The sequence below is a fragment of the Apaloderma vittatum genome, unplaced genomic scaffold (genome assembly GCF_000703405.1).
Source record: "Apaloderma vittatum isolate BGI_N311 unplaced genomic scaffold, ASM70340v1 scaffold14095, whole genome shotgun sequence".
NCBI classification, from domain to species: Eukaryota; Metazoa; Chordata; class Aves; order Trogoniformes; family Trogonidae; genus Apaloderma; species Apaloderma vittatum.
In genome coordinates, this window is record NW_009715580.1 from 1 (window position 1) to 15,267 (window position 15,267).

Consider the following 15,267-nt stretch of genomic DNA (forward strand, 5'->3'; position numbering starts at 1 on the left):
TACTCCCCTTCTAATACACCCCAGGATGCCATTGGCCTTCTTGGCCACAAGGGCACATTGCTGGCTCATGGCCATCCTGCTGTCCATCAGAACCCCCAGGTCCCTTTCTCCTGCGCTGCTCTCCAGCAGGTCAATCCCCAACCTGTACTGGCACATGGAGTTATTCCTTCCCAAGTGCAAAATTCTACACTTGCCCTTATTGAACTTCATAAGATTTCTCCCCGCCCATCCCTCTAGCCTGTCTAAGTCTCTTTGAATGGCAGCACAGCCTTCTGGTGTGTCAACCACTCCTCCCAGTTTTGTGTCATCAGCAAACTTGCTGACAGTGCTCTCTAATCCTTCGTCTAGATCATTGATGAATATGTTGAACGGCACCGGCCCCAGTACTGACCCCTGAGGGACCCCACTAGACACAGGCTGTCAACTGGACTCTGCCCCATTGACCACAACTCTCTGACTTCTTCCCTTCAACCAGTTAGTGACCCACCTCACTACTTGGTCATCCAGAACACACTGCCTCAGTTTACCTATGAGGATGCTGTGGGAGACGGTGTCAAATGCCGTACTGAAATCCAGATAGACCACATCCACTGCATGGTCACCATCCATCCACCTGGTTATGTCTTCGTAAAAGGCTATCAGGTTGGTCAAACATGACTTCCCCCTAGCAAAGCCATGCTGACTGCTCCTAGTAACCTTCTTATCCTTGATATGCCTAGAGATAGTGCCAAGGATAAGATCCCTATACGCACTGTATTTTTTGTGTTTTCCATCAGTTGATTGTGTTCTGACCTAATCAAACTCTACCTCTTGTATCCTTTTTTTCCCCCCTTGCATGCTAAAGAGAGCCACAACTTTTGAGACTCCATCTATAAATATAAATGTCCAAATCTATATTTCTCTACTAGCATCACTTCGAAATAGCATAAAAATAAAGATTTCAAAGACACAAAGGCAGGCTATCACCAAATGTACTACTGCTGTAAACAAAGGCTTTATGTTTTCTGGATAGTCTGAAATATTAAAATTCTACTTGTATAGTATATAGAAGAATAAAAGACATCAGATTTTAAATGCTTCCCATTTGATGGAGTCAAAAGTTTTAGTTCAGAAAGGAACACGTTACAGAAGAAAAAGAAATCCCTAGCAAAATATTGTAAGAGTAATATTTATGTCTATTTTTCATCAGATCAGCTTACTTATTAACAGGTAAGAACATGTATGCCATGAAATAATAATGTATTTGGAATTTAAAAGAAGTTAATATGCAAATCATGAATTCCAAACATTATAGACTTTTTTTTGTCTTAACTTGATAAAAATACAGACAATGAATCTTGAGCTTATCAGAATTCTCAGCACTAGTGTCATATTTAAACACTAAAGATTTACTTTTATCTAAATTAATGAAATGATGGCAGTTCAAATTTTAAAGACATTACAGAGAACTGTAATTAATTAGATAAGCTTCTAAAGAAATTATTCATGTCCCTTGTGACTGCCCCCAAAATGTTTGTCTTTCATCAGAAATACAAACATTAAATTTAAAGATATTATAATTAGAAACTTGATGAGAATTCATTTAAAAAATTAATTTACTAAACACAAGAGAGACCCAACCAGTTTGGAAATCTCCAAACAAGGGGATATCCACTGCCTATTAGGGTTCTCGTATGGTGAAATTTATTGTTGAGAAAGAGAGAGAGATGGAGAGGGAATTTTATCTACTGCTTGTTCTGTCCACCACACTAAACACACTGCATTATTTTGTCATTGCAAACTTTCAATGAAATCTCACTTTTTGCTAAGTGTTTTCCCTGTAACTAAAAACCATCCTAAGTATACCTATTCAAACAAATCAATGAATTCTCACTAAGTAAATCCAGATTTCACTTGTGGATGAGAACACTGTCAAGATAAAGTATTTTCATCTGTCCATTTTCATACCTTTAATGTCTGCAAACTTCTCAATGGTAAAACATGCATGCAGAGGCTGTCCCTCTCAAGTTTAAATCCATCTCTGTCAGCAATGCCCAATATCCTTCAACTAAAACTAGAAAGTGATTGAAGTGGATCCACTCTGATCCTCAGAGTGCACATGCTGCTAGCTTTGCGAACGTCCTTCACACAGTTGGCCTGCACACTGATTAGTATTCCATGTTCAGATCTTTTCCTCATTTGTATGAATGGAGACTCAGTTCCTTCCAAACTAGTGACAAAATAAGAGTTTTAATTACTGGGTGTTTTTTTCTGGTTTTCTTTTTGGTGTTTGGTTTTTTTCCAATGAACCACCCAGTCACTAGAATTAACGGAGTCTTTCCTGCATGTACCAGCTAGATAGTAAGACTGATTGCTTAAGTTCCAATAATTATTTTATACAAAATCATAAAAGTGTAAAATTAGAGACTCTGTCTCTAAGGAACTAAACAAATATGTAAAAGCCTCATCACCTGTATTTGTTGTGATACACACTTTAAAAAGGCCTGCCTTGAATATTGCAGTACAAGTACATCACTAGAATTGTCACTTAAGATGCTTGGTTTGAAAGTTTAGCACACTGAGGTGCAAGATTAAAAAATACAGACAAAATTTCCACTGGTCTACTTTACCAAAACTCTTTTCAGAATAAGGCTGCACAGAAGGACTTAGTTTTAAATTTCAAATACTTTCCATTCATCACCTATGGACACCATTGCACAGCATGAAGCAACAAGAAACACATATGCAGACTGTCTACATAGTTTCCTAGACATACAGCTCTTTTATGTGTCTACTTAAGTCTCAATTACTGCCCATAGTTCTATCATCCAGTACCCTGCTGTAGATGAGCACAACACACATGCAAAGAAAGGAACATGTAGCTGGCTATAAGGAAAGGATGACTTAATGTAAAAATAACTAGCAGAACTTAGTAGCGCTAATAAATTTCAAAAAAAAGAAAAAGGAAGTCCAGCTGAGTTTAGAAATGCATATTGAAAAGTTTACAGGAATTACAAGGAAGTAAAAAACTCATCTGCTTTTCTGGTCAGTTCTCAGGATTCTAAAATGCTTGAAATTCACGCCTTGCTGGTACTCATCACCCACTGAAACTCACTCTGGGTTAAAGAAAGTTGCAGAGTTTGAAACAAAAATGAAGACGGCATTTGCATTGCAAAGCACCAAGAATTGTTAAGATTGTTACTGCATGCAGTAAATAACACCAGGAGTAACTAGAACTTATAAATAAAATTCTTGGTCTTGTGCCATAACTAAAAAAATATAATGCAGCTATTCAACTCCCATAAACACTTAAATACTGTCTTTCCCTGACAGATACACATACTGGTCTTAAAGAGCAGTGGTCATTAAGAGAGAGAAATATTCCTGTACAAAATGAAGTTTATAATTTGTTTAACCCAACAGAATCCAGTTTAATCCTGTTTTCCTGTATTTAATTAAATAATCCAAAATCACTTCATGGTTCTCTTTAAAAAGTCACAAGCTGTCTTGCATTTTAACTAAAATTAAGTAACTGAATAGAAAGTAGACTTGTAGAAAACAACACATCTTTTATTATTATTATCATCACCACATGGCTTGAAAATAGCTATTTCATGCTTCTCTGATTCAGTGAAATTTCTACTATCACAATATTTTTAAATTAGAAGTAGAGGAAATCCTAGTTCTAACAGAGAAATCAAAACAAAATCTGAATCATTGACTTAATAAAAACCACAGCACTTGTTTTACATCTCTTATATTTCAAACTTATTAGGTTGTATTTTAACAGATCCATTGCCCATGACTCTAACAAGGTTTTATTTGATGAATTTACTAAGATAATCTACATGCAGGACAAGCTTATTTCTCCTCTTAGGGTTTATATTGTTGTCTTCTTGTTGCAATCCCTTACCTATATAACACTAGAGTTGATTTTTTTTTTCCATATAAAAATGTCAAATCCAATTTCAAGAATCTGAGAAACAGAGATGCTATTGCAAAACTGAAACATTATTTATGTTGAAGTTTAAATAGAAATCACATACTGCAGCAAATACTGTGTTTATTTGTCTGAAGTGTTGTGTAATGATCTGATTCAAGAGAGACTGAGTGCCTGAAAGTGACTGAAATTGTCAGGCAGAGACATCCATAATTGGCAATATTTCTGTTAAAAATAACAGAATATAAGCTATTTCTGAATTAGGATAAAGTTCAAGCAACCAAGAAAAACCGCAAACCAAACAGGATTGGTAATCATGAAGATTTAGATCCTCCCCCTGAAATTCTTGTATTTTTAAAGGACGAGAAAATACTAAGAATTGTGGATTTTCTATAAAATAATATAAACATATCAGTGCATAGCAGTAGGGCTTCTGTACAAGTTGTTAGGACAAGAAACAAAGACTGTTTCAAAATTAGTGTTACATTTATATATATTTCAGCAAACTGGAACATACTAGAGGAGTACAGATTGCGACGAGTCTCTGTGTGTACATGTGTGTGGGAGGGAGGCAGAAAGAAAAGATGTGAAACATATTTCTTGTGTTTGTTCCTTAAGTCATTCTTTGGGAAAAATGTAATAACGGAGTTGAAAAGTTTTATGTCTTTCAGTAGATCACTTGGCTTATCTTATTATGGTCTCCAGAAGAAAGATGAACAAGTTAAGAGCAAAGTTACATTACATCCTATTTTTATTTCCTCACCAATAGACTGACACAAGGTTAACTAGGGACTTCCTTGCGTCTTCTTCACTGTAGTCTTCAGGCCCCATTTAGAGAAATTTTCACTCAATTTTCTGTGGGATTTTCTTTTTTATTTATTTATTTTGCATTAGTGCATACAAGACATCTAAATTGTTTAATGGAATCAGCACCAATATGAATTTTGAATAAATTACCTAAAATTTGCAGAAAAAAAAAACATGCAGCAAAAAGACAAAATGGGAGATTTTTTTAAATCACAGAATCCTTAGAATCATTGAGTCCAACCAAATCAGTGAAATCAGTGATATTCCACCTAATCCTGGACTGAATAGCTTAGCATTGTAGTAGCAAAGTTGTACAAAGAGGCTATGTTGGTTTGCACTTTTGCCTTTGACTTCAAGGCCTGATTCAGCTTATACTGAAGCTAATCAGATGTCTTCTATTGGGGAATTTTAATCTAGTCCTTGTCCATAATATTACATTATCTATTTCCTACATTTAAATTGAGATTTAAAATGTGAATATTATTTAAATTTAAAAGGGGACTTAAACTGGGTATTTTGTTAACTTCAAAGTATCGACACTGATTTATAAAACTTGATAATCAAACTGTATTTCTAAAAAGTATATTCTTTTCATACAGATACAATACAAACTGATACAATCAGTTAGCCCTCATTTTGCTTACCTGAGGGCAGGCTATAATTTGACATTCAAATGCAACCTCTTTGTTATTTTTCGTACCATTAAGCTGTACAGTTATTCAGCAGCCCAAAAAATAGTTACTCTGTAATTACCTCTGATCCTCTGTGAATCAAAATATTCATTTGCAGAAGTGGGAAATGGTGGTAATTTTTTGCAGAAGCATCATATTTTGTTTGGTGTATACGAATAATAATGCACAGATAGATCAAAACAGCTTGCAAAGGCAAAACTAGATTGGAAAAGCAAAATATCCCCTCAAATGTATTTTGCAGCTGTGAAGAGGGTCTCTTCTACCATAATCCTGGTTAGAAGGGAAAATAAACCGTTCTGTTTAAGTTTAGCCATGCACAGTAAGAGAGGAAAAGTTATCTGCTGCTGTGATGTGATTAAGAACCAGGGGCCATGGTAAGCAAGCTGTAATTTTGTCCTTGAGGGAGCAGAGGATGCTGAAAGTAATTCATGTCCACCCTAGAGCTGGAGGGGAATGGGAAGCATAGGCAACCCCCACACCTCGTGCCATTCTCTCAAAAAATGAACAACTCAGAAACTCAAGGGTTTCCAGTTATTATAAATCACTTTGAATGGTGGTCTTGCCTTAATCACAATGTTTGTGTTTTGAAAAATCCAGCTAGTGTCACCACTTCCTATTCATTTTCATGGGCTCCAAAAAGAAAGTGCTAGAAGACATAGTAGATGCTAGATGTACTATGTAACACAAGTGCTCATAACATGTAACCTATGTATTACATAAGAGAGTGATCAGACTGCATCAGTTACGTACTGGGAGAGAGAAGGCGAGGTATAAAAATAGGGGCAAAAACCGGACAGGATAAGAAAAGAGTTTGAAGGGGCATCCTAATCAGAAACTGCAGTATCTTTTCAATATTTGAGTAGCAATTATCGGTACTTGTCTCTTGTCAGAAGCTCTGGATACAAACAGCATGTCCTTAGAGACTGTTCTGCATATCTAATTTTGACCACAGTGAGCTTTATATTCATAGTGACACATAATCAAGATATATGTGACACAACAATATGAGTAAATAAATACATAATTCAAAATAAATTATTAGTATAGCTGCTTGAGTGATTTGTATTGGAAGATGCTTAGTCATGTCAGGTTTATGATAAAGACAACAATTCTGTTTTATTCACAGATCCGAAGTAAATCCTTAGGGGTGGAAAAAAAAAAAAGGAGAAAGGTACAACATCCTTCCACCCACACATCTATCCAGAGACCAAACTGAAACAAATGCTGGCAGAAAACAACCTGTATTTCTGACACAGTACCGTGTTATTGAGCCTTATTTGTCTCTAACAAGGATGCAAGTCAGGCTATAGTTTGCAGATATGTCACTCAGTAAATGAATTATGTTACATATTTCAGTGGTGAATTGTTATGAGTGCAAAAGTTAAAATTACAGTTTAAGTTTTAGTAACTATTAGCAGTGGACGTATAAAGAAAAGCAAGCTAGAAAAGTCTTATGTTTTGCAAATATCAAAGCAAGTTAAAACAATACGAAAATAAACAAATATACATAACTTCAAGAATAAGCAATTGCAAAACAGCATTTTTAACCTCTGTAAGCATCCGCAACTAGGAAGCACTATTCTACAGACACATCATCTTAATAAAAGTCAGAACCTACTAAAATCTTTGGAAAGAATGTTTTCCCACTTCCTTGTGGCAGCTACCAATAAAAAGGAAAAAAGAAGAAAATAGGCAACCAAAGAAACTATAAGGAAGCACATCTCTCTGTTACCTTTATTATACACACTAGCAACAATACGTGTGGTGAAATGCTCCTAGATCTTTACTTCTTGTGAATCACAACAGCACAAACATAATTAGGATCCCAGATTTTCTGAGGCAGTAAAATGCCTTAATTGTTGCGAGGAAGTAAGAGGTTTTCATTTCTAAATATAATAATGAGAGAAAATTTCCAGAAAATAATCTGGTGCCATCGTGACAGAAAAGGATTTGTCTTAAAATCAAACCAGTGAAGGAAGAAACTGATTGAAGAAAAGTTTTAAGACACAACAAATGTGCCAGGGCATGCTTTGATGCTGTGTTGCTCAACTCCTACTTAATCAAGGGAGTTGCACGAGGATAAAACAGTCAGGAATCTGGCCCACAATTTAGAGCAATTATATTGTTAATATGCTGATCCATCATGCATATTAAAATGTTATAAAATATTAACTTAGATATGCAAGGTCTTATTGTCAATTATAATTAGCTATGAAATTTTGTAATGACTACCAGCAATAATAATAACAATAAGCAGATTGATTGAGGACAACATGTCTGGAATATTTTGATTTTTTTATTTTAAATTATTTCATGACAAAAGTAAAACAATTAAAGCTCAAATGAAATTCCTCTCTTACTGATAGACAAAACAGCGAAATGTTTTAATAAAAATTTTTATTAAACAAGAATTTATTATAGAAGTATTCAAATACCATTATTTTTACAGTCCATATTCCTTTCTAGGACTGATTATCTTAACAGTAAAATTGAATTTTACGTTTTCTTCACAGATAAAATATTGCTGGGTATGCTGGATTTGAATCAGGTCCCAGGGGTTTAGCATCAAACCGTTCTTACTTGCAAACCTTCAGCAATAAACAAAAAACTCTCCCTAACATATCAGTATGTAGCTTTAAAAAATCCTCTCTGTTTTTCAGTCAGAAAATACTGTCATTTTTTGCTATCCAGCAACTTTACTAGAAGCTCAAAACATGCTGTTCTGAGACTTTATTCTAGAAAGGAATGTGCTTAAAGATTGACTAAAATGATATTCAGCTCCAAACCTCTACTCTGACCTACTCTCATACTTCAGCCTTACAGAAAAAAAACCCGTGATTTCTGATAGTCACATTCTGCTTAGAAGTAGATTAATTCCACTTATCAAACTAGATGAATACTACCATCATATGTTCAAATGAATCATATTTTCTTCAGAAATTCTAATTGAAATACTCAAAGTGCAGATGGCCAGCTGTGAGTTGTTCAGTTTAACAATGCACTTGCTTTGCTAATATGTATATTGTCAGTTTAACCATACTTTCATTTTTCTCAAATTAACAAACGTACTCCACATTAATTAGTCAAGTATGTTTTCACTAATGATTCTTATATTCCTGACTTGAGTCCTTATCTGTTTGGTGCCCCAGAATGCCTTATTTTCTTCTAACATACCACCTAATGTTCTAACCTTATGTGTTTGAAGCTTTGAACAGTGTTCTCAATTCTAGCATTTTTTTGTGAAATCACCATTTACAAATTCAAGAACTCAGATATCTAGCCTGCCTTCGTGATGCCTTGATGCCTTGAAAAAACAAATAAGAGAAGTTAGACTGTTCACTCCTTTTCCTTGCCATATTTATGTTTATTACCTCCTGTGATGTTTGTGGTTGTTTTTTTTGCACTGAGTTACTTTATTCACAGCTGCCTTACACACCTTCCTCTGAAATCTTGTATTCAGCGTCTCATACCTGCATTTTAATGCTTGCTTCTGAACTACTGAGACCATTTTATGTACAGAATGTTTCATAAGTACACTCCATTCCCATTCAAATTTCCTTATAATATGGCCACTTCCCTGCTATTATCCCTGTGGATCACCTCTCCTGCTATTCCTGAGCTGTGAAAAACACTAATTGGAAAGTTTGTGATATGTCTGAATGTACTTTCATAGCTGAGAACTGCAAATCAGATTTATGTGATAAACCAGCCCTCTACTGACCAATGGCAAATGCTCTGCGACCCATTAGAATCTATGGCGTTCTGTGTAACCTTGTATTTATGTGCAAATGAATACAAATTACCTTACTAAATTCTATGTTTCTGTGCAAAAATGATGGATTATCTAGTTTGAGTTCCACTAAGACAGAGAAAAAAGGGTCAAGCAAAAAAAGGTTAATATTCCTGAGCTTCTCCTCATTAAACCTCCATAAATGCTATTTCCTCCTCTTTCTAAAACTTGCTGAAATTTACTCAGCCCTAAATTAGAGGTAATTATATGATGCACCAAAGTAACTTCCTAAAATGTTAGAAATATTACTAATAATGCCGATAGTCATTTTTACAATAAAAGCCTAAATAAAATTAAATAAATGAAAGCATGAGCAAACGTATTCATGGTATTAAAAAGCACATTGTAGCTGAAGGCTTATTCTGAAGAGTAATTATGTCTCTCTTCCTTTTTAATTAGTGTCCTTGTATTTTTTAAAGGAATATACAATATAGATAACTTTAGTAGAACATGTGCCGAGTGATGATTCAATTATTGTATTTATATTCTTGGTAAACCATAAAGAGTCTTTCTGGCTTTATGCCCTTTCCCATTAGGTGATAAAATTGCCTCATACTTCTTCATTTCTAAAGAATGCAGTTGGTATGGGTAATTACCTTTGTCAGATAGAGCCCACAGCTTTGTCCTTGAGAGTCCTATGCTCTACGCCTTGAAAATATTTATTGTGGTCAAATCACCATTTACATTTCAAGATCTCATCTATATTTTCATGTATTGCTTTGGGTAATAATTCACGAGAACTTCTACTAGTTGTGGCAGTTCTGGTAGTTTGCCAAGTACGAGGAGGGGGTTTGCTAGCCACTGGTATGCTTATTGTTTTCCAAGTGAAGCTGAATACCAAGAATTATTTGACAAAGCAGTCAATCAAAATAAAAATAATAGTTCCATGACTGCAGTGCCTGGAGAATAAGGAAAAGAGAAATTCCATTAAAACCCTTCATTCAGAGATTTAAAACTTGGCTAAAAGCATTGCTCTAGGCTAAGAGAAATAGCCTTTCCCAGGCAGTCTGGCAATGGTTTTGGAATTTCCCAGCAGACTGATCTGTTGCATGCATGTGATGCACAGAGTGTGAGCGGAGGGAGAAGTCTTAGAAGAGCCTTCCTGTAACCTGATGCAACAGAGCAAACGGATGCACTCCTCATCTCTGTATTTCCCGGGATGTCTGAAAAGGCTTGAGTCTATACTAATTATAAAAGAGCCTGTCTATGCTTGAATATGCTTATGGTAGTGCCTCACAAACCGTAACTGGGATTTGACCTGAGTGCAGTCTGAGGAATCCAGTGATGCACATGGTCATAAGAAGGCTTGGAAGAAAAATATAAATCTTGAGTAGCCCACTCAACATTACGTCAGGTAAAAGAAAGCTTGTGGACTTTATAGGGATCATCATTTAGTTGTCTTTAAAGTTGACAAGCCATGGGTTTTGTTATTTGTTTGTGTGTTTTTCACAAATCTCAGAGGCTGCCAACTGGAATATGTTTAGAAGTTTTTTTCTTGTTGAAATCTGTGATATCATTCAGTGAATTTCTACAATGTAATACACATATTCTTGAGAAATGGATTACCTCACTCTTTAAAGAGAGAATTTCAGCTAAGCATTGCTAATACTGAATGCAGTTTCTGTTTTCAAATAATTCACTAGAATCCAGATCTCAGCAACAGTTTAGGAGGAATGATCATGCAAATATCAGGATATTCATATTTGATTTGGAGGAATGTTATGCAGTTAAACTATATTACTAATACACTTCTTTCCTAAGTTAAAATACCTTCTCTTAAGTTTTTGCTTTGATTTCAAACTACATTAATTATCCATTTATTACTGCTTTTGTCGTATCAATTAACCAGCAATGACTGAAGTATAAAGTATTTCCTTAGTATTAATGAGACACACAGTGAGGATACTAGGGAATATCTGCAATGTGGCTGGTACAGCCATTAGAAGATGGAAATAGAAATCCATGGAGCTGGAGGCAGAAGGAAGATAGAGTTTAATTATTACATGCCCTATACACGTATGACAATCTGATAGCGTGAATGACTGCTGATTATGAACTCTATTCAGAATCTGTACGAACCATAGTAAAAATGTTCTAATAAATAAACCATGGTTATTTGATTTTCTTTTAGTAGCTGAGTAGCATTGGCAACACATAACTTGGTAAGTACTGCAAAATCTGCACAAGAAAGCGAGAGAATACTAAGGAGGTTAGCCCAGCCTGAACTCTGCTCTGCTTCACTGCCCAGCCAAATTGCTAACCAGTTAATGCAAACAACACAAGCATGTCAATGTGAAGAGTAGTTATAGCTACAATTGTAAATTACACAAACTAAAAAATGTATTTGTGTGTTCAGACGAATAGGATTCTCATAGTGATAGGAAAGTGAAAGGCAAGAAATGCCCCTCCAAAGTGTTTCCCTTTGCACAGATCTCAGAATATGTTCATAACACTATTTGTCACCAACAGCTTGAACTGGATCTGAATTAGACCTAGCCAGACACCTGCCTATGAATAGGAAAAAGAAATGTCCTTCTTTAAAAAAAAAAAGAACAACAAACTGGTCTTTTGCCTGTTAAGTACTTACAGAAAAGAGTCACAGTCTCCACCGGCTCAGGCATTTTTATTTGTATTCCTGTTTTGTCAGACATGAAAGGGCTAAGTTCAAATTTGGGGCACTGGGATTAAAAAGAAGTAGCATGTTTAAAATTACCCACACACACACTCTAAATCTGATCACTTTCAAAGCAATCAGCTAGTCTGAATCTAAAAATCTTCATCCTCAAGTCAGGTGAAAATGCAGACGTAAAGCACAATTCAGCCAGATCAATTTTGTCTCTGACGATTCCCACTTGAGACAGTGGCTGAAGGATGATACAAAAGAATAATTTTATGACAGCAGAAAACTGCCAAAAGTCACCCATGTCTAAAGCACAAATTTAGCTGCAGGCAACTTATGAGTATGAAGTTCTGAAATAGTGATTTATGTTTTGCCAAAACCTGGCGTTTACCTATTAAAGTGTTGGTAAATTAGGGTATACGTAAGATCTACCATGCTGGGAATCAAGGATCATGGATTACACTTAGTAAGCAAGTGTAATATCCATGAAATGGTCTGATCGTAGCCCTAGAAGAATAAAGGTGAGCCTTTAGGTGAATCTAGAAACGAGCTAGACCAGGAAGAGAAAATGCTCCTGTACAAATGATGCTGTCATATTTATTTTTATGGAAGAGATCAGAGTCCATTAATATTACTGTCAGTGAAAGCATCGTAATGACACACTTTGTGTTTTCATCTGCTGCTTGTGTCTGCCTCCAACATATTTCTGTTATTTTAGAAGATATTTTGCTTATTGCTGTTGGAAAAAAAAAATCTAAAAATGCCCATTTTACTCTGCTTGACACTTCTCTGAACAAATTTAGTTTCTCATGAGGAGTTTAACAATAATTTCTCTTAAACAAGCAAAGATAGTAGCCTATGAAATTAAGCTCTTCTTTTACGTAAATGTCAAATAATTATATCAGGAATGCAAAAATAAGCAAAAAAACACAAATGCTTAGAACAAGATTGGCATTATTATTTTCATAGACAGTCTGATAAGAGGCAATTTTACAATAGTGATAGATGCTGAGGCTCCCATGAAGCCTAATGACAATGCTGATTTCTTACCACAATTCTTGAGTTTAATTACATTTTTAAAATCTGAAGATGCAACAGGAAGATTTATGATTCTGATGTGGCTTAGTAAAGTGCACTTCTGTTAACTTTGCTCTGACACACACATAAAAGGGAGATAAAAAAAATTAATGGGAGGTTTTGAAAAATTATTCTTTTTATTTTGTTACTTTTTGGAGAAAACAAAATGTAAAACTACTTCACTTTACATCTCACTATTCCAAAGTCCGAAAACTTTGGATCAAAACCTAATAATTCTGCTTTTCTTGCCATTAGTATATCTCACGATCCGACACCTCACGTCTTGAGGAAATTTATATGGAAATTTTATATCTTTCTCCTATAAAAATATGAAACTTATTAAATGGTTTGATATTAACCAGGGCAAAATATGCCCTATGAAATTAGAGTTTACTTTCTTTCCTTATATAGTTTGATGCCCTGTGTTGGCTTGGTTTTCCTGGAAGAAGAAAATATTCTTTCTAATTTATCAAAGTAGTGTTTGCCCGCAAGATTTAACAGTAATTAACAGCGCACTGTTGGCACTACTACACTACTGGCAATTATTAAGGTAAGTCATAGGAAAACAGTTTATAGGAGTTGTAAGTCGCATCGCAAGTTTATTTTAAACTCAGACCTTTCTCATTTATGTATGTCCTTCCAGTTACTTGTCACAAATTCCTAACATGTTGGGTTTTGAAAAGAAGCACAGGGTGACACTCCTGGCTCCCAATCACAACAGTTTTGTGGATCTGAACAATCCATGTTCTTGTCTATAGCTGTATCTCAGTAAATTTATTCATATGTATCAAATAGGACTACTTTCGTGCAACATTACCCACATGCTTAATCATTTATGGTACTGCAACATAATATCACTCAGCGTTAAGAACTTCTGACTTGTGTCTACTATTTAATTCTGCAACAACAAAGCTTTATGTTTTCTTTCTTAATAAAATTAACTATCAGGCTTTTGTTTTGCTGGGGGTTTTTTAACGTTTTTGAGCGTTTACCATATATACCCTGTATAAATGTACTCCTGTATCTCTTTAAAACCTACACGATTGTATTCACTAAAAAAGAGTTTTGAAAATGAAAAGAAATGGAATTTCAGCAGAAACTAAGTTTCCTTTCAAAAATTCCGTAATTTAAATATCCAACATGTTTTACTTTTTACTGAATTAAATACAGTTCCCACCGCACACACTGTTAAAACTAATTATAAACTAGAGTGAAAAATCAGCAAACACAAATACTTACTAGTTTCAGTAGCTACAATAGTTATGTTGTGCCACATATTTGTTTCTCTGTCCAGTGGTGTTGCCAAAGTTATTTTCCCATCTTCTGCATTGATGTTGAACTGTCTCTCAAGGTCAGTGTGCCGATCAATGGAAAACCTACAAAACAGACATCCCTGTAATCTACTTAATGAAGTTGCTGTAATCCATACAATCACAAGACAACTTAGAGAGCCCTCTGAGAGCTGCAGTTCTATAGCCAAATGGATCGAGAAGCTCAATAGCATAATAATTTATAAGACAAAATGACAAACTGAGACAAAAAAAATCTTAATAATTATTGCCCAAGGAGTAATTAGCTGCATGCCCAATGTGAAGGTCATAAAATGCCCTCAGGATCACTGGGTAACATCTCTGAAAAACGGTGCTGATCAAGAGTTAATTACACAATCCATCACATTTATTAGACAGTTTCTATGGTATTTCACAGTAACTGATGATAATTTCAACAGTAATGTATTAAGCACACAAAAAATGGTGGGCTTCATGGTTATTTTGAAAAGAGCTGAATAATATTATTTTACCCATAAATTTCTGAGTAATGAAGCATGAAGGATTCACCAAATGTATTATTTGGTTATGGTTCAAGCAGTTCCATGGGCAGAATGTAGTTAGTGAATCACCATTTTCCTGTAAAATGCTTTAAACGCTGCAGGACTGATTGTTTTATGGATTGACATCACTGATTTTTAACAAAACAAGTTTCATGTGACATGTAGTCAGTTTGCAAATGTGAATGTCTAGGTAAATTATCCAGCCTAAACAGAGCCAGCTTGACAAGAAGAGCTGCAGTAGATTGCTACAATGGTGCATTAAGCAGGATGATGACTTAAAGCTGAGAACAGGATGTCCAGGAAAGCTTTTATCTTTGTCCATTTTCACAGAGTTATTTTATTAATGTATTATTTGCAAAAAGAAACTAAATCACAAAATTAAGTCTTACAAATTTTTGACAGGAAAGGTACAAAATGAGAGATAAACTATTGATATGGTTCAAAAAAAGATTGATTTCAATGGGGTTTGCTTAACCCAAATTGTGGATTTATATAAAAGCCTTTGAAGCCTTTGTGTCTACGTAGTACAGA

General features: G+C 35.0%; 1 protein-coding gene across 1 annotated transcript in view; it reads right to left on the minus strand.

Annotated features, from left to right (window-relative positions):
- Positions 1–14,144: 14,144 nt before the first annotated feature.
- Positions 14,145–15,267, minus strand: part of LOC104273782 (cadherin-8-like) — a gene marked incomplete at its 3' end in the record, with an annotated part of 49,551 nt that continues 48,428 nt past the window's right edge. The window contains exon 8 of the mRNA XM_009869213.1: positions 14,145–14,281. Within this exon, the coding sequence (XP_009867515.1) occupies positions 14,145–14,281 (137 nt within the window). The remainder of the gene's footprint in view (positions 14,282–15,267) is intronic.